Source organism: Vidua macroura, unplaced genomic scaffold (genome assembly GCF_024509145.1).
Source record: "Vidua macroura isolate BioBank_ID:100142 unplaced genomic scaffold, ASM2450914v1 whyUn_scaffold_126, whole genome shotgun sequence".
Taxonomy (NCBI): domain Eukaryota; kingdom Metazoa; phylum Chordata; class Aves; order Passeriformes; family Viduidae; genus Vidua; species Vidua macroura.
In genome coordinates, this window is record NW_026530547.1 from 44,794 (window position 1) to 65,154 (window position 20,361).

The following is a 20,361-nucleotide window of genomic DNA, read 5'->3' on the forward strand; positions in this document are numbered from 1 at the left end:
TTTTCCTTTCCGCTTTTTCTTTTTCCCTTTTCCTTTTTCCCTTTTCCCCTTTTTCCTTTCCCCCTTTTTCCTTTTCCCTTTTTCCTTTCCCCCTTTTTCTTTTTCTCTTTTTCCTTTTCCCCTTTTTCCTTTTCCCTTTTTCCTTTTCTCTTTTTCCTTTTCCCCTTTTTCCTTTCCTCCTTTTTCCTTTTCCCCTTTTCCCTTTTTCCTTTTTCCTTTTCCCCTTTTTCTTTTTCTCTTTTTCCTTTTCCTCTTTTTCCTTTTCCCCTTTTTCCTTTTCCCTTTTTCCTTTCCCCCTTTTTCCTTTCCCCCTTTTTCCTTTTCCCTTTTTCCTTTTCCCCTTTTTCCTTTCCTCCTTTTTCCTTTTCCCCTTTTCCCTTTTTCCTTTTTCCTTTTCCCCTTTTTCCTTTCTCCATTTTTCCTTTCCCCTTTTTCCTTTCTCCCTTTTTCCTTTCCCCTTTTTCATTTTCCCCATTTCCCCCCATTTCTCCCCATTTTCCCCATGTTTTCCCCCTTTCCCCCATTCTCCCCATTTTCCCATTCTCCCCATTTTCCCCATTTTCCCCATTTCCCCACAATTTCCCCCCGTTTTCCCCCACATCCCCCCATTTTCCCCATATTTTCCCCATTTCTTCCAATTCCCCTCATTTCCCCCCATTTCTCCCCCGTTTCCCCCTATTCCCCCATTTTCCTGTTTTCCCCATTTTGCCCCCATTTCCCACATTCCCCCCAATTTTCCCCATTTCCTTCATGTTTTTCCCCATTTCCCCACGTTTTTCCCCACGTTTTTCCCCACATTTTTCCCCATTTCCCCCATGTTTTTCCCCATTTCCCCATATTTTTCCCATGTTTTTCCCTGTGTTTTCCTCCATGTTTTCCCCCATTTCCCCATGTTCCCAATGTTTTTCCCTATTTTCCCCCATGTTTTCCCCATGTTTTCCCCATGTTTTTCCCATATTTTCCCCCATTTCCCATGTTTTCCCCCATTTTCCCATGTTTTTCCCCATTTTCCCCATGTTTCTCCCCATTTTCCCCATATTTTCCCCATGTTTTTCCCCATTTTCCCCATGTTTTCCCCATTCCTCCACGTTTTTCTCCATGTTTTCCCCCATTTCCCCATTTCCTCCATGTTTTTCCCCATTTTCCCCACATTTTCCCCCATTTCCCCACATTTTTCCCCATTTCCCCCACGTTTCTCCCCATTTTCCCCATGTTTTCCCCATTTCCCCCACGTTTTCCCCATGTTTTTCTCCATTTCCCCATTTCCCCATATTTTCCCCATGTTTTCCCCCCATTTCCCCCATTTCTCCCACGTTTTTCCCCATTTCCCCCATGTTTTTCCCCACGTTTTTCCCCACTTCCTCACTTTTTTCCCCATTTTCCCCACGTTTTTCCCCATTTCCCCCACGTTTCTCCCCATTTTCCCCACGTTTTTCCCCATGTTTTTCCCCACGTTTTTCCCCATTTTCTCCCATGTTTTTCCCCATTTTTCCCCACATTTTTCCCCATTTTTTTCCCCATTTTTCCCCACGTTTCTCCCCATTTTCCGCACGTTTTTCCCCATTTCCCCCACGTTTCTCCCCATTTTCCCCACGTTTTTCCCCATTTTTCCCCACGTTTTTCCCCATTTTTTTCCCCATTTTTTCCCCACGTTTCTCCCCATTTTCCCCACGTTTTTCCCCATTTTCCCCACGTTTTTCCCCATTTCCCCCACGTTTTTCCCCATTTCCCCCACATTTTTCCCCACGTTTTTCCCCATTTTCCCCACATTTTTCCCCATTTTCCCCACGTTTTTCCCCATTTCCCCCATGTTTTGCCCCATGTTTTTCCCCACGTTTTTCCCCATGTTTTTCCCCATTTTCTCCATGTTTTTCCCCATTTCCCCATTTCCCCCACGTTTTTCCCCCCGTTTCTCCCCATTTCCCCCCGTTTTTCCCCATTTTCCCCCCCCGTTTCTCCCCATTTCCCCCCGTTTTTCCCCATTTTTCCCCCCGTTTCCCCCGTTTCTCGCCCGTGTCCCAGCTCGCAGCCGCTGGACGACGCCGTCCGCAAGCAGCGCTCGGTGCTGGCGGCGCTGCTGCAGCGCCTGGCGGAGAGACACGCCGCGGTGCAGCGCTCGGCCAGGGAGCTGCGCGCCTTGTGCGTGTCCCTGCCCTGTCCCCTCGTGTCCCTGCCCTGTCCCCTCGTGTCCCTGCCCTGTCCCCTCGTGTCCCTGCCCTGGCCCCTCGTGTCCCTGACCTGTCACCTCGTGTCCCTGACCTGGCCCCGTGTCCCCCCGTGTCCCTGACCTGGCCCCTCCTGTCCCTGCCCTGTCCCCCCATGTCCCTGACCTGTCACCTCGTGTCCCTGACCTGGCCCCCCGTGTCCCCCCGTGTCCCTGACCTGTCCCCCCGTGTCCCTGACCTGTCACCTCGTGTCCCCTCGTGTCCCTGCCCTGTCCCCATGTCCCTGACCTGTCCCCTCGTGTCCCTGACCTGGCCCCCCGTGTCCCTGACCTGTCCCCTCGTGTCCCTGACCTGTCACCTCGTGTCCCCTCGTGTCCCTGACCTGGCCCCTCGTGTCCCTGACCTAGCCCCGCGTCCCCCCGTGTCCCTGCCCTGTCCCCTCGTGTCCCTGACCTGGACCCCCGTGTCCTTGACCTGTCCCCGCGTCCCCCCTTGTCCCTGACCTGTCACCTCGTGTCCCTGACCTGGCCCCGTGTCCCCCTGTGTCCCTGACCTGTCCCCACGTGTCCCCTCATGTCCCTGACCTGTCACCTCGTGTCCCTAACCTGGCCCCCCGTGTCCCTGCCCTGTCCCCTGGTGTCCCCTCCACGCCCCGTGTCCCCTGGTGTCCCCTGGTGTCCCCTGGTGTCCCTGCCCTGTCCCCTGGTGTCCCCTCCATGCCCCGTGTCCCCTGGTGTCCCCTGGTGTCCCCTCCATGCCCCGTGTCCCCCGGTGTCCCCTCCATGCCCCGTGTCCCCTGGTGTCCCCTGGTGTCCCCTCCATGCCCCGTGTCCCCCGGTGTCCCCTCCATGCCCCGTGTCCCCACAGCATCCGCCGCGCGTCGGACGCGCAGAAGCGCCTGCAGGTGGAGGTGAAGCTGGCCGTGCTGCACGTCATGAAGGAGCTCAACCAGCGCGGCAAGGCGCTGCTGGCCGACGTGCAGGTGAGCCCGGGGCCCTCCAGGTGAGCGCGGGGCCCTCCAGGTGAGCGCGGGGCCCTCCAGGTGAGCCCGGGGCCCTCCAGGTGAGCCTGGTGCCATCCAGGTGAGCCCGGAGCCCCCCAGGTGAGCCTGGTACCATCCAGGTGAGCCCGGGGCCATCCAGGTGAGCCCAGGGCCCTCCAGGTGAGCCTGGTGCTGCCCAGGTGGCCCTGGTGCTGCCCAGGTGAGCCTGGTACTGCCCAGGTGAGCCTGGGGCCCCCCAGGTGAGCCTGGTACCATCCAGGTGAGCCCGGGGCCCTCCAGGTGAGCCCAGGGTCCTCCAGGTGAGCCTGGGGCCCCCCAGGTGAGCCTGGTACCATCCAGGTGAGCCCGGGGCCCTCCAGGTGAGCCTGGTGCCATCCAGGTGAGCCCGGTGCTGCCCAGGTGAGCCTGGTACCATCCAGGTGAGCCCGGGGCCGCCCAGGTGAGCCTGGTGCCATCCAGGTGAGCCTGGTGCTGCCCAGGTGAGCCTGGGGCCCCTCAGGTGAGCCTGGTACCATCCAGGTGAGCCCGGGGCCACCCAGGTGAGCCCAGGGCTGTCCAGGTGAGCCCAGGGCCCTCCAGGTGAGCCTGGTGCTGCCCAGGTGAGCCCGGGGCCCTCCAGGTGAGCCTGGAGCCCCCCAGGTGAGCCCGGGGCTGTCCAGGTGAGCCCGGTGCTGCCCAGGTGAGCCTGGTACCAGCCCGGTGAGCCTGGTACCACCCAGGTGAGCCCAGTGCTGTCTAGGTGATCCCAGTGCTGTCCAGGTGAGCCCGGTGCTGTCCAGGTGAGCCCGGGGCCACCCGGGTGCGAGTCCCAGGGGCCTGGGCGGCGCAGTTAAAATCCCCACGGGCAGACGGAAGGACTCTGGAGCCGCTGGAATCCGAGCGGGTTCATTGAGGATCGATGGAAGGAGCAGGGAGGCAGGAACAGGGACAGGGAACAGCCACACTCAGGGAGACAGGAACAGGAGCAGGGAACAGCCACACTCAGGGAGGCAGGAACAGGAGCAGGGAACAGCCACACTCAGGGAAACAGGAACAGGAGCAGGGCACAGCCACACTCAGGAGAGGCAGGAACAGGAGCAGGGAACAGCCACACTCAGGGAGGCAGGAACAGGAGCAGGGAACAGCCACACTCAGGGAAGCAGGAACAGGGACACAGCCACACTCAGGGAAGCAGGAACAGGAGCAGGGCACAGCCACACTCAGGGAGGCAGGAACAGGAGCAGGGCACAGCCACACTCAGGGAAGCAGGAACAGGAGCAGGGAACAGCCACACTCAGGGAGGCAGGAACAGGAACAGGGACACAGCCACACTCGATAGGAACACGAACAGGGCACAGCCACACTCAGGGAGACAGGAACAGGAGCAGGGACACAGCCACACTCAGGGAGGCAGGAACAGGAGCAGGGAACAGCCACACTCAGGGGAGCAGGAACAGGAACAGGGCACAGCCACACTCAGGGAGGAAGGAACAGGAGCAGGGAACAGCCACACTCAGGGAGGCAGGAACAGGAGCAGGGAACAGCCACACTCAGGGAGGCAGGAACAGGAGCAGGACACAGCCACACTCAGGGGAGGCAGGAACAGGAGCAGGGCACAGCCACACTCAGGGAGGCAGGAACAGGAGCAGGGCACAGCCACACTCAGGGAAGCAGGAACAGGAGCAGGGCACAGCCACACTCAGGGAGGCAGGAACAGAACAGGGCACAGCCACACTCAGGGAGGCAGGAACAGGAGCAGGGCACAGCCACACTCAGGGAGGCAGGAACAGGAACAAGGACACAGCCACACTCAGGGAGGCAGGAACAGGAACAGGGCACAGCCACACTCAGGGAGGAACAGGAGCAGGGCACAGCCACACTCAGGGAGGCAGGAACAGGAGCAGGGACACAGCCACACTCAGGGAGGCAGGAACAGGAGCAGGGACACAGCCACACTCAGGGAGGCAGGAACAGGAACAGGGCACAGCCACACTCAGGGAGGCAGGAACAGGGAACAGCCACACTCAGGGAGACAGGAACAGGGAACAGCCACACTCAGGGAGGCAGGAACAGGAACAGGAGCAGGGCACAGCCACACTCAGGGAGGCAGGAACAGGAACACGGCACAGCCAGACTCAGGGGTGGCAGACCCCGAAAAGCCCCAGGAAGGAGGGACCAGTTTATAACTGGGAGGGGAAGGAGTGCTGAGGGTACAATGATCCAATGGGAAGAGGGTGTCAGGGATGGGGTAACACAAACTGGGCCAGCGAGGGAAAAGGGACGCAGCGGTTTACAGAGGGAGCCGTTGGAAACAACAGGAACGGGGAACTTTCCGGAACTTTGGGGGGATGATAACCACGAACGGACAGGTGATGGGCGTGTGCTCGTTTGCACTGGGGGCAGAGGGCTCCGGGGAAATGCCTTATGCTGCACGACTGCAGTTCCCCACGGGCACGGCCCGCACCGGCGCGCGGGGACAGGCCAGCGCTTGTCACAACCGGCTGGACGCTTGTCACAACCGGCTGGACGCTTGTCACAACCGGCTGGACGCTTGTCACCACCGACATGGGAAAACGGGGGGAAACAGCGCTCGGGGGAGCGCGCCTGTAGCGGTCACCGGGCAAGCGGCCACCTCGGCCAGGCCACAGCTCCTGTCGGGCTCTGCAGGGTCCTTGCGACTCCCCGGTGACACCGCTGTCCCCTCCTGGGTGACACCGGTGCCCCCCCTGTGGTGACACCGCTGTCTCCCCGTGGTGACACCTTTGTCTCCCCATGGTGACACTGCTGTCCCCCCATGGTGACACCAATGCCCCCTCCCGGGTGACACTGCTGTCCCCTCCCCAGTGACACCGGTGCCCGCCGCCCAGTGACACCGCTGTCGCCCTGTGGTGACACCGCTGTCCCCTCCCGGGTGACACCGCTGTCCCTCCACAGTGACACCGCTGTCCCCCTGTGGTGACACCTTTGTCTCCCCATGGTGACACCTCTGTCCCCTCTGTGGTGATACTGCTGTCCCCCCTGTGGTGACACCTTTGTCTCCCCTTGGTGACACCGCTGTCCCCCTGTGGTGACACCTCTGTCCCTCCCCGGTGACACCTCTGTCCCTTCCCTGGTGACACTGCTGTTCCCCCTGCGGTGACACTGCTGTTCCCTTGGTGACACCTTTGTCCCTCCCCGGTGACACCGCTGTTCCCGTGGTGACAACGCTGTCGTACCCTGGGGACACCACTGTCCCCTCCGTGGTGACACCGCTGTCCCCCGTGATGACACCTTTGTCTCCCCTTGGTGACACCGCTGTCCCCCCTGTGGAGACACCACTGTCCCCCTGTGGTGACACCGCTGTCCCCCCTGTGGTGACACTGCTGTTCCCTTGGTGACACTGCTGTCCCCCCATGGTGACACCAATGCCCCCTCCCCGGTGACACCGCTGTCCCCCCGTGGTGACACTGCTGTCCCCTCTGGAGACACCGCTGTCCCTGCGGTGTCACTGCTGTCCCTGCGGTGACACCCCTGTCCCCGTGGTGACACCACTGTCCTACCCTGGTGACACCGCTGTCCGCCCCTGTGACACCGCTGTCCCCCTGTGGTGACACCGCTGACCCCCCCACAGTGACATTGCTGTCCTCTCCCTGGTGACACCGCTGTCCCCCCTGTGGTGATACCGCTGTCCCCTCTGTGGTGACACCGCTGTCCCTCCCCGCTGACACCTCTGTCCCTTCCCTGGTGACACCGATGTCTGCCCTGTGGTGACACCGCTGTCCCCCCTGTGGTGACACTGCTGTCCTACCCTGGTGACACCGCTGTCCCCCCCGTGGTGACACCTTTATCTCCCCTTGGTGACACTGCTGTTGGCCCCCCAGTGACACCTTTGTCTCCCCTATGGTGACACCGCTGTCACCCCCCCCGGTAACACCACTGTCCCCCTCGTGGTGACACCACTGTCCCCCCTGCGGTGACACTGCTGTCCCCTCCCCAGTGACACTGCTGACCCCCCACAGTGACACCGCTGTCCCCCTGTGGTGACACCTTTGTCTCCCCATGGTGACACCGATCCCCCCTCCCCGGTGACACTGCTGTCCCCCCTGTGGTGACACCGCTGTCCTTCCCTGGTGACACCGCTGTCCCCTCCGTGGTGACACCACTGTCCCCCCTCTGGTGACACCGCTGTCCCCCCTGTGGTGACACTGCTGTCCTTCCCTGGTGACACCGCTGTCCCCTCCGTGGTGACACCACTGTCCCCCCTCTGGTGACATCGCTGTCCCTCCTGTGGTGACACCTTTGTCTCCCCTTGGTGACACTGCTGTTGGCCCCCCAGTGACACCTTTGTCTCCCCTTGGTGACACCGCTGTCCCCCCGTGGTGGCACCGCTGTCCCCGTGGTGACACCCCTGTCCCCCCGCAGTGACATCGCTGTCCCCTCCCCGGTGACACCGCTGTCCCCGTGGTGACACCTTTATCTCCCCGTGGTGACACCTTTATCTCCCCGTGGTGAGAGCGCTGTCCCCCCCGTGGTGACAGCGCTGTCCCCGTGGTGACCCCGCTGTCCCCGTGGTGCCAGCGCTGTCCCCGTGGTGACCCCTCTGTCCCCCCCGTGGTGACCCCGCTGTCCCCGTGGTGACCCCGCTGTCCCCGTGGTGCCAGCGCTGTCCCCGTGGTGACCCCGCTGTCCCCCCTGTGGTGACCCCGCTGTCCCCGTGGTGACCCCGCTGTCCCCGTGTCCCCGCAGCGCGTGGCCGAGGGCCGGCAGGAGCGGCTGGAGCGGCAGCAGCGCGCGCTGAGCCGGGCGCAGCGGCAGCAGGAGCACGTGCTGCGCTTCGCCGCCCGCGCCCTCGAGGGGCCCCACGGCACCGCCCTGCTGCTCTCCCGGGGCCTGGTGAGCGCCTGCACCCCTGCTTCCCACCATTCCCCCCCTTTTCCCAATTTTTCCCCATTTCTCCCCATTTTTCCACCCCCACGGCACCGCCCTGCTGCTCTCCCGGGGCCTGGTGAGCGCCTGCACCCCTGCTTCCCACCATTCCCCCCCTTTTCCCCAATTTTTCCCCATTTCTCCCCATTTTTCCACCCCCACGGCACCGCCCTGCTGCTCTCCCGGGGCCTGGTGAGCGCCTGCACCCCTGCTTCCCACCATTCCCCCCCTTTTCCCAATTTTTCCCCATTTCTCCTCATTTTTCCCCATTTCCCCCCATTTTTTCTTGTTTCTCCCCAATTCTCTCCATTTTTCCCTGTTTCTCCCCATTTTTCCCTATTTTTCCCCATTACTTCCAATTTTTCCCCATTTCTCCCCATTTCCCCCTCATTTCTACCCTTTTTCCCCCTTCCCCCCATTTTTCCCCATTTCTCCCCATTTTTCCTCATTTTTCCCCATTTTTCCCTATTTCTCCCCATTTCTCCCTGTTTCTCCCCATTTCCCCCCATTTTTCCCCATTTCTCCCCATTTTTCTCCACTTTCCCCGTTTCTCCCCGTTTCCCCCTATTTGTTCCTGTTTCTCCCCAATTCTCCCCATTTCTCCTCATATTCCCCCGTTTCTCCCCGTTTCTCCCCATTTTCCCATATTTCCCCCCATTTTTCCCCATTTTCCCCCATTTTCCCCCTATTTTCCCCCATTTTCCCCCATTTCTCCCCATTTTTCCACCCCCACGGCACCGCCCTGCTGCTCTCCCGGGGCCTGGTGAGCGCCTGCACCCCCGGTTCCCACCATTTCCCCCATTTTCCCCATTTCCCCCCCTTTTCCCCATTTTTCCCCATTTCTCCTCATTTTTCCCCATTCTTCCCATTTTTCCCTATTTCTCCCCATTTCTCCCCATTTTTCCCCATTTACCCCCATTTCCCCTTAATTTCTCCCCTTTTTCCCCCTTTCCCCCATTTTCCCCCATTTCTCCCCATTTCTCCCCATTTCTCCCCATTTTTCTCCATTTTCCCCATTTCTCCCCATTCTCCCCATTTTCTCCCCATTTTTGCCTGTTTGTCCCCATTTTTTCCCATTTTTCCCTATTTTTCCCCGTTTCTCCCCGTTTCCCCCTATTTGTTCCTGTTTCTTCCCAATTCTCCCCATTTCTCCTCATTTTTCCCTGCTTTCTCCCCATTTTCTCCCCATTTTTGCCTGTTTGTCCCCATTTTTTCCCCTTTTCCCGCCCCCCATTTTTCCCAAATTCTCTCAGTTTTTCCCCATTTTTCCCCAATTTTCCCCTTTTCCCCCTCCTTTTTCCCAATTTCTCTCAGTTTTCCCCCATTTCTCCCCACTCTGTGCTGGGCAGAGCCCCCGGGACCCCCAGAGCAGCACCTTGGGCTGGGACCCCTGGGGGTGGCACTTGGGGACACCTGGGGACACCTGGGGACACCTTTGGTCACTTGGGGTCACCTGGGGACACCCAGGGGCACTTGGGGACACCTGGGGACAATTGGGGACACCCAGGGACACTTGGGGACACGTGGGACAGTTGGGGACACTTGGGAACACCTGGGGACAATTGGGGACACTTGGGGATACCGGGGGACACCCGGGGACAACTGGGGACACCCAGGGTCACTTGGGGTCACCTGGGGACACACAGGGACACCTGGGACACCTGGGGACACTTGGGAACACCTGGGGACAATTGGGGACACCCAGGGTCACTTGGGGTCACCTGGGGACACACAGGGACACCTGGGACACCTGGGGACACTTGGGAACACCTGGGGACACCCAGGGTCACTTGGGGTCACCTGGGGACACACAGGGACACCTGGGACACGTGGGACACCTGGGGACACTTGGGAACACCTGGGGACACCCAGGGTCACTTGGGGTCACCTGGGGACAACTGGGGACACTTGGAGACACCTGGGGACCCTTGGGGACACCCGGGGACACCTGGGGACACTTGGAGACACCTGGGACACCCGGGGACACCTGGGGACACTTGGGGATACCTGGGGACCCCGGGTGTCCCCATGTCCCCTGGCTTGGGTCACAGGACTGTCCCCAAGGAACAGTTTGTCCCCAGGTGTCCCCATGTCCCCTGCTGCCACTGCCCTGCTGTCCCTGCTGCTGTAGCCAGGGGTTGTCCCCTCAGACCCCCTGGGAGGTGACAGGTGCCACTGGGTGCCACCTCCTGTCCCCCTCTCTGTGGTCCCACACGTCCCCTGGGTGTCCCTGTGCTGTGACAACGTCCCCGCGGTGCTCTCCTGTGTCCCCACGCTGTCCCCTCACTGTGCCACCCTCCTGGGCCATGTGCCCTGATGTCCCCTCACTGTGCCATCCCCTGGGCCATTTCTCCTGATGTCCCCTGGTGTCCCCGATGTCCCCTGTGTCCCCAATGTCCCTGTGTCCCCTGTGTCCCCAATGTCCCCAATGTCCCCAATGTCCCCAATGTCCCCAGTGTCCCCAGATCCAGGCACAGCTGCTGCGGGCTCTCGGGGTCCCTCTGTCCCCTGTGTCCCCTGTGTCCCCAATGTCCCCAATGTCCCCAATGTCCCCAATGTCCCCAGTGTCCCCAATGTCCCCAATGTCCCCAGATCCAGGCACAGCTGCTGCGGGCTCTCGGGGTCCCTGTGTCCCCTGTGTCCCCAATGTCCCCCATGTCCCCAATGTCCCCAATGTCCCCAATGTCCCCAGTGTCCCCAATGTCCCCAATGTCCCCAATGTCCCCAGATCCAGGCACAGCTGCTGCGGGCTCTCGGGGTCCCTGTGTCCCCAATGTCCCCCATGTCCCCAATGTCCCCAATGTCCCCAGATCCAGGCACAGCTGCTGCGGGCTCTCGGGGTCCCTGTGTCCCCTGTGTCCCCTGTGTCCCCAGTGTCCCCAATGTCCCCAGTGTCTCCAGATCCAGGCACAGCTGCTGCGGGCTCTCGGGGTCCCTGTGTCCCCACTGTCCCCAATGTCCCCTGTGTCCCCAATGTCCCCAATGTCCCCAATGTCCCCAATGTCCCCTGTGTCCCCAGATCCAGGCACAGCTGCTGCGGGCTCTCGGGGTCCCTGTGTCCCCTGTGTCCCCAGTGTCCCCAATGTCCCCAGATCCAGGCACAGCTGCTGCGGGCTCTCGGGGTCCCTGTGTCCCCTGTGTCCCCTGTGTCCCCAGTGTCCCCAATGTCCCCAGTGTCTCCAGATCCAGGCACAGCTGCTGCGGGCTCTCGGGGTCCCTGTGTCCCCACTGTCCCCAATGTCCCCTGTGTCCCCAATGTCCCCAATGTCCCCAATGTCCCCAATGTCCCCTGTGTCCCCAGATCCAGGCACAGCTGCTGCGGGCTCTCGGGGTCCCTGTGTCCCCTGTGTCCCCAATGTCCCCCATGTCCCCAATGTCCCCAATGTCCCCAGATCCAGGCACAGCTGCTGCGGGCTCTCGGGGTCCCTGTGTCCCCAATGTCCCCAGTGTCCCCAATGTCCCCAGTGTCCCCAGATCCAGGCACAGCTGCTGCGGGCTCTCGGGGTCCCTGTGTCCCCTGTGTCCCCAGTGTCCCCAATGTCCCCAATGTCCCCAGATCCAGGCACAGCTGCTGCGGGCTCTCGGGGTCCCTGTGTCCCCACTGTCCCCAATGTCCCCTGTGTCCCCAGTGTCCCCAATGTCCCCAATGTCCCCAGATCCAGGCACAGCTGCTGCGGGCTCTCGGGGTCCCTGTGTCCCCTGTGTCCCCTGTGTCCCCAGTGTCCCCAATGTCCCCAATGTCCCCAATGTCCCCAGATCCAGGCACAGCTGCTGCGGGCTCTCGGGGTCCCTGTGTCCCCAGTGTCCCCAATGTCCCCAATGTCCCCAGATCCAGGCACAGCTGCTGCGGGCTCTCGGGGTCCCTGTGTCCCCACTGTCCCCAATGTCCCCAGTGTCCCCAATGTCCCCAATGTCCCCAATGTCCCCAGTGTCCCCAGATCCAGGCACAGCTGCTGCGGGCTCTCGGGGTCCCAGTGTCCCCAATGTCCCCACTGTCCCCAATGTCCCCTGTGTCCCCAGTGTCCCCAATGTCCCCAATGTCCCCAGATCCAGGCACAGCTGCTGCGGGCTCTCGGGGCGCCGCTGGAGCCGCTGGAGCCGCAGGGGGAGATGAGATTCCAGTGGGACCTGCAGGGCTGGACCAGGAGCGCCCAGAGCTTCGGTGAGGGGACACCGGGGACAGCGGGGACAGCGGGGACAGCAGAGAAAGCTGGGGGAGAGTGGGGACAATGGGGACAGTGGGGACAGCAGAGAAAGCTGGGGGAGAGTGGGGACAGCGGGGACTGCTGGGGGACAGCTGGGGGACAGTGGGGACAGCTGGGGGACAGTGGGGACACTGGGGGACAGCTGGGGACAGCCAGGGGACAGCTGGGGACAGTGGGGACACTGGGGGACAGCTGGGGACAATGGGGACACCTGGGGACACTGGGGGACAGCTGGGGACACCGGGGACAATGGGGACAGCTGGGGGACAGCCAGGGGACAGCTGGGGACAGTGGGGGACAGCTGGGGACACTGGGGGACAGCTGGGGACACTGGGGACAATGGGGGACAGCTGGGGACACTGGGGACAATGGGGACACTGGGGGACAGCTGGGGACAATGGGGACAGTGGGGGACAGCTGGGGACAGCCAGGGGACACTGGGGGACAGCTGGGGACACCGGGGACAATGGGGACAGCTGGGGGACAGCCAGGGGACAGCTGGGGACAGTGGGGGACAGCTGGGGACACTGGGGACAATGGGGACAGCTGGGGAGAGTGGGGAAACCAGGGGACACTGGGGACAATGGGGACAGCTGGGGGACATGAGGGACAGCTGGGGACAATGGGGACACCGGGGACAGCTGGGGATACTGGGGACACCTGGGGACACCAGGGACACCAGGGGGACATTGGGAACAGCTAGGGACAGCTGGGGACACCAGGGACAATGGGGACAGTTGGGGACATCCAGGGGACACTGGGGACATCCAGGGGGACAGGGATACAAGGGACAGCAGGGACAAGGGCACGGAGGGGTGAGGGTGGCAGTGACAAGGGACAGGGGGTCCCAGGGGGGAGGTGACAAAGGGCAAGGGGGGCCACGGGATGGAGGTGACAAAGGACAGGAGGTGCCAGGTGGGAGGTGACAGAGGGTACCAGGGAGGGGGTGACAAGGGACAGGGGGTGACAAGGGACAGGGGGTGACAGGGGAGAGGATGTCTCAGGGAGGGGGTGACAAGGGGCAGGAGGTCACAGGGAAAGGGTGGCAAGGGACAGGGGGTGACAGAGGGTACCAGGGAGGGGGTGACATGGGGCAGGGGGTGACAAGGGAGAGGGTGTCCCTGTTTGGGGGGTGACAGGGGACATCCTATCCCAGGGAGGGGGTGACAAGGGAACAGGACATCCCTGTTTGGGGTGTGACAGGGGACAGGATGTCCCAGGGAGGGGGTGACAGGGGACAGGACATCCCTGTTTGGGGTGTGACAGGGGACAGGATGTCCCAGGGAGGGGGTGACAGGGGACAGGGGTCCCTGTTTCGGGGGGTGACAAGGGACAAGGGGTGACAGGGGACAGGGGGTGATGGGACAGGGGTCCCTGTTTGGGACAGGGGTCCCTGTTTGGGGGGTGGCAGGGGACAGGGGGTGACAAGGGACAGGGGTGACAAGGGACAGGGGTCCCTGTTTCGGGGGGTGACAAGGGACAAGGGGTGACAGGGGACAGGGGGTGATGGGACAGGGGTCCCTGTTTGGGGGGTGGCAGGGGACAGGGGGTGACAAGGGACAGGGGGGTGACAGGGGACAGGGGGTGACAGGGGACAGGGGTCCCTGTTTTGGGGGGGTGACAGGGGACAGGGGGTGACAGGGGACAGGGGGGGACAGAGGACAGGGGGTGATGGGACAGGGGTCCCTGTTTGGGGGGTGACAGGTGACAGGGGGTGACAGGGGACAGGGGTCCCTGTTTTGGGGGGTGACAAGGGACAAAGGGTGACAGGGGACAGGGGGTGATGGGACAGGGGTCCCTGTTTGGGGGGTGGCAGGGGACAGGGGGTGACAAGGGACAGGGGTGACAAGGGACAGGGGGTGACAGGGGACAGGGGGTGACGGGACAGGGGTCCCTGTTTGGGGGGTGACAGGTGACATGGGGTGACAAGGGACAGGATGTCCCAGGGAGGGGGTGACAGGGGACAAGATGTCCCAGGGAGAGGGTGACAGGGGACAGGGGTCCCTGTTTTGGGGGGTGACAGGTGACAGGGGGTGACAAGGGACAGGGGTGACAGGGGACAGGGGGGTGACGGGACAGGGGTGACAAGGGACAGGGGTCCCTGTTTGGGACAGGGGTCCCTGTTTGGGGGGTGGCAGGGGACAGGGGGTGACAAGGGACAGGGGTGACAAGGGACAGGGGGTGACAAGGACAGGGGTGACAAGGGACAGGGGTCCCTGTTTGGGACAGGGGTCCCTGTTTGGGGGGTGACAAGTGACAAGGGGGGCCGGGGGGACCCCGGTGTCCCCCTGACCCCCTCCCTCCCCTCCCCCCCCAGGTGCCATCATTTCGGAGCCGCCCCTCCCCCCCTCGCTGAGCCCTCCCCCCGCCCGCCCCTCCCCCACCCCGCAGGTACTGGGGGGACATTTTGGGGGTGGCACCGCCGGAGCCCCCCCGTGATGTCCCCACCGCCGGTGTCCTGCAGGGCCACCCCCAGGCCGCGCTGGGCGGCGGGGGACACGAGAGCCCCGAGCTGCTCCTGCAGGGTCCCCCCACGCTGTCACCTCCCCCCCTGCTGTCACCTCCCCGCCAGCTGTCACCTCCCCCCCTGGAGCCAGCGGCCACCGAGAGCCCCGAGCTGGGTGAGGGGACACGGGAGGGGACACGGGGACAGGGGAGGGGACACGGGGACAGGGGACATGGGGACACTGGAAGGGACAGGGGAGGGGACCCGGGGAGGGGATGTGGGGACACTGGAGGGGACATGGGGACAGGGGAGGGGACACGGGGACAGGAGAGGGGACACGGGGACAGGGGACATGGGGACAGGGGAGGGGACATGGGGACAGGGGACATGGGGACACTGAAGGGGACAGGGGAGGGGACCCGGGGAGGGGATGTGGGGACACTGGAGGGGACACAGGGACAGGGGAGGGGACATAGGAGGGGACACGGGAGGTGACACAGGACAGGGGAGGTCCCTGACATGGCGTTTGTCACCAGCCCCCAGCCCTGAAAATGGCGTCACCGGAGGGAGGACGTGAGTGTGGGGGGGTCCCTGTCCCTTGTCACCCCCTGCCACCCCTGGGACTCCCTGTCCTTTGTCACTCCCCCTGGTCCCCCTGTCCCTTGTCACTGCTCTGCTCCCCCTGTCCCTTGTCACCCCCTCTGCTCCCCTGTCCCTTGTCACCCCATCTGCTCCCCCTGTCCCTTGTCACCCCCCTCTGCTCCCCTGTCCCTTGTCACCCTCGTGCTGTCCCTTGTCCCAGGGGTGACATCTGGGGGTGTCCCTGTCCCGTTCCGCAGGAGGAACCCCAGCAGTTCTCCCCGGGAGGAGAAGTTCATTAAGAAGCTGCTTATTAAGCGGTAATTAGCGTGTGGGGGAGGGGACCCCTCTGTCCCTTGTCACCTGTCACCCTGGCCAGGGCCACCTGCAGCCCCTCCCGTCCTGTCCCTTCCTGAAGGTCCCTTGGCCAGGACGTCCCTGTCCCCTGTCCTGGGGTCCTCCCGCCCTGTCCGTGTCCCCTGTCCCCAAACCTCCCCAGCCTTGTCCCTGTCCCCTGTCCCCAACCCTTGTCCCTGTCCCTGTTACCCTGTCCCCAACCCTTGTCCTTGTCCCTGTCCCCTGTCCCCAACCCTTGTCCCTGTCCCTGTTACCCTGTCCCCAACCGTTGTCACTGTCCCTGTCCTGGGGTCCTCCCATGCCAGGACCCCCTGTCCCTGTCCCCTGTCCCCAACCCTTGTCCCTGTCCCCAGCCCTTGTCACTGTCCCTTGTCCCCTGTCCCCAACCCTTGTCACTGTCCCTTGTCCCCTGTCCCCAACCCTTGTGCCTGTCCCCAACCCTTGTCCCTGTCCCCTGTCCCCAACCCTTGTCCCTGTCCCCAGCCCTCCCCAGCCTTGTCCCTGTCCCCTGTCCCAGAGTTCCCAGGACCCCCAGCCCCCAAATCTCCCGGTATCCCCCTGGAGGTTTGGGGTCCTCAGGGTGACCCTGCTGTCCCCAGGAGGGTCCCCCGGGAGGTTTGGGGTCCCCAGGGTGACCGTGCTGTCCCCAGGAGGGTCCCCCGGGAGGTTTGGGGTCCCCCCGGAGGTTTTGGGGTCCCCCCGGAGGTTTGGGGTCCCCAGGGTGACCGTGCTGTCCCCAGGAGGGTCCCCCCGGAGGTTTGGGGTCCCCCCAGAGGTTTGGGGTCCCCAGGGTGACCCTGATGTCCCCAGGAGGGTCCCCCAGAGGTTTTGGGGTCCCCCCGGAGGTTTTGGGGTCCCCCCGGAGGTTTGGGGTTCCCAGGGTGACCCTGCTGTCCCCAGGAGGGTCCCACCAGAGGTTTTGGGGTCCCCCCGGAGGTTTGGGGTCCCCAGGGTGACCGTGCTGTCCCCAGGAGGGTCCCCCTGGAGGTTTGGGGTCCCCAGGGTGACCCTGCTGTCCCCCAGAGGTTTGGGGTCCCCAGGGTGACCGTGCTGTCCCCAGGAGGGGCCCCCCGGAGGTTTGGGGTCCCCCCGGAGGTTTGGGGTCCCCAGGGTGACCCTGCTGTCCCCAGGAGGGTCCCCCTGGAGGTTTGGGGTCCCCCCAGAGGTTTGGGGTCCCCAGGGTGACCGTGCTGTCCCCAGGAGGGGCCCCCCGGAGGTTTGGGGTCCTCCCGGAGGTTTGGGGTTCCCAGGGTGACCCTGCTGTCCCCAGGAGGGTCCCACCAGAGGTTTTGGGGTCCCCCCGGAGGTTTGGGGTCCCCAGGGTGACCGTGCTGTCCCCAGGAGGGTCCCCCCGGAGGTTTTGGGGTCCCCCCGGAGGTTTGGGGTCCCCAGGGTGACCCTGCTGTCCCCAGGAGGGTCCCCCTGGAGGTTTGGGGTCCCCAGGGTGACCCTGCTGTCCCCAGGAGGGTCCCCCCGGAGGTTTGGGGTCCCCAGGGTGACCGTGCTGTCCCCAGGAGGGGCCCCCCCGGGGCTCAGGACAGCCCCCGGCTCCCCAAGGAGCCGCGGGTGAGCCTGGAGCGCCTGGAGCTGGACCTGGAGCTGGACCCGGCGCAGCCGCCCGTGTTCCGCATCTTCCCGGGGCCCTCGGAGCAGGAGTTCAGCCTCATCATCATCGAGCAGGGCACAGCGGGGACAGAGGGGACAGCGGGGACAGCGGGGACAGGGGGGACAGCGGGGACAGGGGGGACAGGGGGGACAGCGGGGACAGGGGGGACAGCGGGGACAGCAGGGACAGTGGGGACACAGGGGACAGCGGCGACAGCGGGGACGGTGCAGCCACACGGAGCCCTCCTTGTCAAGGTGAGTGTCCCCCGTGTCCCCTCCAGTGCCCACTGTCCCCTCCCCACCCCGGTGTCACCTGTCCCCCTCCAGGTTCCCATTGTCCCCTCCCATCCAAGTGAGTGTCCCCTGTCCCCCTCCCCTTCCTGTTTGTCCCCTCCCCACACCTTCTAGTGTCCCCTGTCCCTGTCCCCTGATAGTCCCTGACTCTGTCCCTGACTCCTGTCCCTGACCCTGTCCCCTGTCCCTGACCGTGTCCCCTGTCCCCTCCAATGTCCCCTGTCGCTGTCCCCTGTCCCCTCCAGTGTCCCCTGTCCCCTCCAATGTCCCCTGTCCCTGACCGTGTCCCCTGTCCCTGTCCCCTCCAATGTCCCCTGTCCCCTCCAATGTCCCCTGTCCCTGACCGTGTCCCCTGTCCCTGTCCCCTCCAATGGCCCCTGTCCCTGACTCTGTCCCCTGTCCCCTGTCCCCTCCAATGTCCCCTGTCCCCTCCAATGTCCCCTGTCCCTGACCGTGTCCCCTGTCCCTGTCCCCTCCAATGGTCCCTGTCCCTGACTGTGTCCCCTGTCCCCTGTCCCCTCCAATGGCCCCTGTCCCTGACTCTGTCCCCTGTCCCCTGTCCCCTCCAATGTCCCCTGTCCCCTCCAATGGCCCCTGTCCCTGACTGTGTCCCCTGTCCCTGTCCTTGTCCCCTCCAATGTCCCCTGTCCCTGACCCTGTCCCCTGTCCCTGTCCCTGTCCCCTCCAATGTCCCCTGTCCCCTCCAATGTCCCCTGTCCCTGACCGTGTCCCCTGTCCCCTCCAATGGCCCCTGTCCCTGACTGTGTCCCCTGTCCCTGTCCTTGTCCCCTCCAATGTCCCCTGTCCCTGTCCTTGTCCCCTCCAGTGTCCCCTGTCCCTGTCCCTGTCCCCTCCAATGTCCCCTGTCCCTGACCCTGTCCCTGACCGTGTCCCCTGTCCCTGTCCCCTCCAATGTCCCCTGTCCCCGTCCCCTCCAATGTCCCCTGTCCCTGACCGTGTCCCCTGTCCCCTCCAATGTCCCCTGTCCCCTCCAATGTCCCCTGTCCCTGACCGTGTCCCCTGTCCCTGTCCCCTCCAATGTCCCCTGTCCCTGACCCTGTCCCCTGTCCCCTCCAGTGTCCCCTGTCCTCTCCAATGTCCCCTGTCCCTGACCCTGTCCCTGACCGTGTCCCCTGTCCCTGTCCCCTCCAATGTCCCCTGTCCCCGTCCCCTCCAATGTCCCCTGTCCCTGACCGTGTCCCCCCCGCGCAGGAGGAGCAGCAGGAGTTGCCCATCGGGGACATCGGGGACACCAAACCCGTGGGGCTGCCGCCCCCTCCCCCGGGGGAGCCGGGCCCTGCCCCGGGCTCCTCCCCTGGCCTGGGGCTCCCGGGGGTCCCGGTGGTCCCGGGGGGGCTCCCGGGGGTCCCGGGGGGGCTCCCGGGGGTCTCGTGCTGCCGCGTGTGCGGCCAGGCCGGGGCCGTGGTGATGTGCGACCGCTGCCAGCGCTGCTTCCACCTGCACTGCCACCTGCCCGCGCTGCAGGACGTGCCCAGGTACGGGATCCGCCGCGGGGATCTGCCAGGATCCACCGGGATCTGCTGCCCCCAGCGCCTCCCTGTGCCTGGGATCTACTGCCCCGTGTCACCCCCCAATGTCCCTGGGATCCACTGCCCCGTGTCACCCCCCTGGGATCCACTGCCCTGTGTCACCCCCCAATGTCCCTGGGATCCACTGCCCCGTGTCATCCCCGTGGGATCCACTGCCCCGTGTCACCCCCTGGGATCCACTGCCCCGTGTCACCCCCCAATGTCCCTGGGATCCACTGCCCCGTGTCATCCCCGTGGGATCCACTGACCTGTGTCACCCCCTGGGATCCACTGCCCTGTGTCACCCCCCAATGTCCCTGGGATCCACTGCCCCGTGTCACCCCCTGGGATCCACTGCCCTGTGTCACCCCCCAATGTCCCTGGGATCCACTGCCCCGTGTCATCCCCGTGGGATCCGCTGACCTGTGTCACCCCCTGGGATCCACTGCCCTGTGTCACCCCCCAATGTCCCTGGGATCCACTGCCCCGTGTCACCCCCTGGGATCCACTGCCCCGTGTCACCCCCCAATGTCCCTGGGATCCACTGTCCAGTGTCACCCCTGTGGGATCCACTGCCCCGTGTCACCCCCTGGGGGTCTCTGGGCACCAAACCCCTGTGACCCCATTCCTGATCCCTCGATCCCAGCCCCATGGGGACACCTGAGCACTGATCCCATGGGATCACCTTCCTGATCCCTTGATCCCAGTCCCGTGGGGACCCCTGGGCACCGATCCCATGGGATCCCATTCTGGATCCCTCGATCCCAGCCCCATGGGGATCCCTGATCATCAATCCCATGGGATCCCCTTCCTGATCCCTTGATCCCAGCCCCATGGGGATCCCTGAGCACTGATCCCATGTGACCCCATTCCTGATCCCTTGATCGCAGCCCCGTCGGGATCCCTGAGCACTGATCCCATGGGATCCCATTCCGGATCCCTCGATCCCAGCCCCGTGGGGACACCTGAGCACTGATCCCATGGGATCCCATTCCCGATCCCTCGATCCCAGTCCCGTCGGGATCCCTGAGCACTGATCCCATGGAATCCCATTCCCGATCCCTCGATCCCAGCCCTGTGGGGACACCTGAGCACTGATCCCATGGGATCCCCTTCCTGATCCCTTGATCCCAGTCCCGTGGGGACCCCAGGGTGCCGATCCCATGTGACCCCATTCCTGATAGCTTGATCTCAGCCCCATGGGGATCCCTGAGCACTGATCCCATGGGATCCCATTCTGGATCCCTTGATCCCAGCCCTGTGGGGATCCCTGATCACCGATCCCATGGGATCC

At 63.7% G+C, this 20,361-nt stretch overlaps 1 protein-coding gene across 1 annotated transcript in view; it reads left to right on the forward strand.

The window, feature by feature from the left end:
• Positions 1–20,361, forward strand: part of TRIM28 (tripartite motif containing 28) — a 31,441-nt gene that overhangs the window by 8,668 nt on the left and 2,412 nt on the right. The window contains 10 exon segments of the mRNA XM_053969163.1: positions 2,023–2,139; positions 3,033–3,147; positions 7,873–8,019; positions 12,100–12,214; positions 14,575–14,648; positions 14,722–14,878; positions 15,240–15,276; positions 15,543–15,602; positions 17,154–17,550; positions 18,751–19,034. Coding sequence (XP_053825138.1) covers positions 2,023–2,139; positions 3,033–3,147; positions 7,873–8,019; positions 12,100–12,214; positions 14,575–14,648; positions 14,722–14,878; positions 15,240–15,276; positions 15,543–15,602; positions 17,154–17,550; positions 18,751–19,034 — 1,503 coding nt within the window.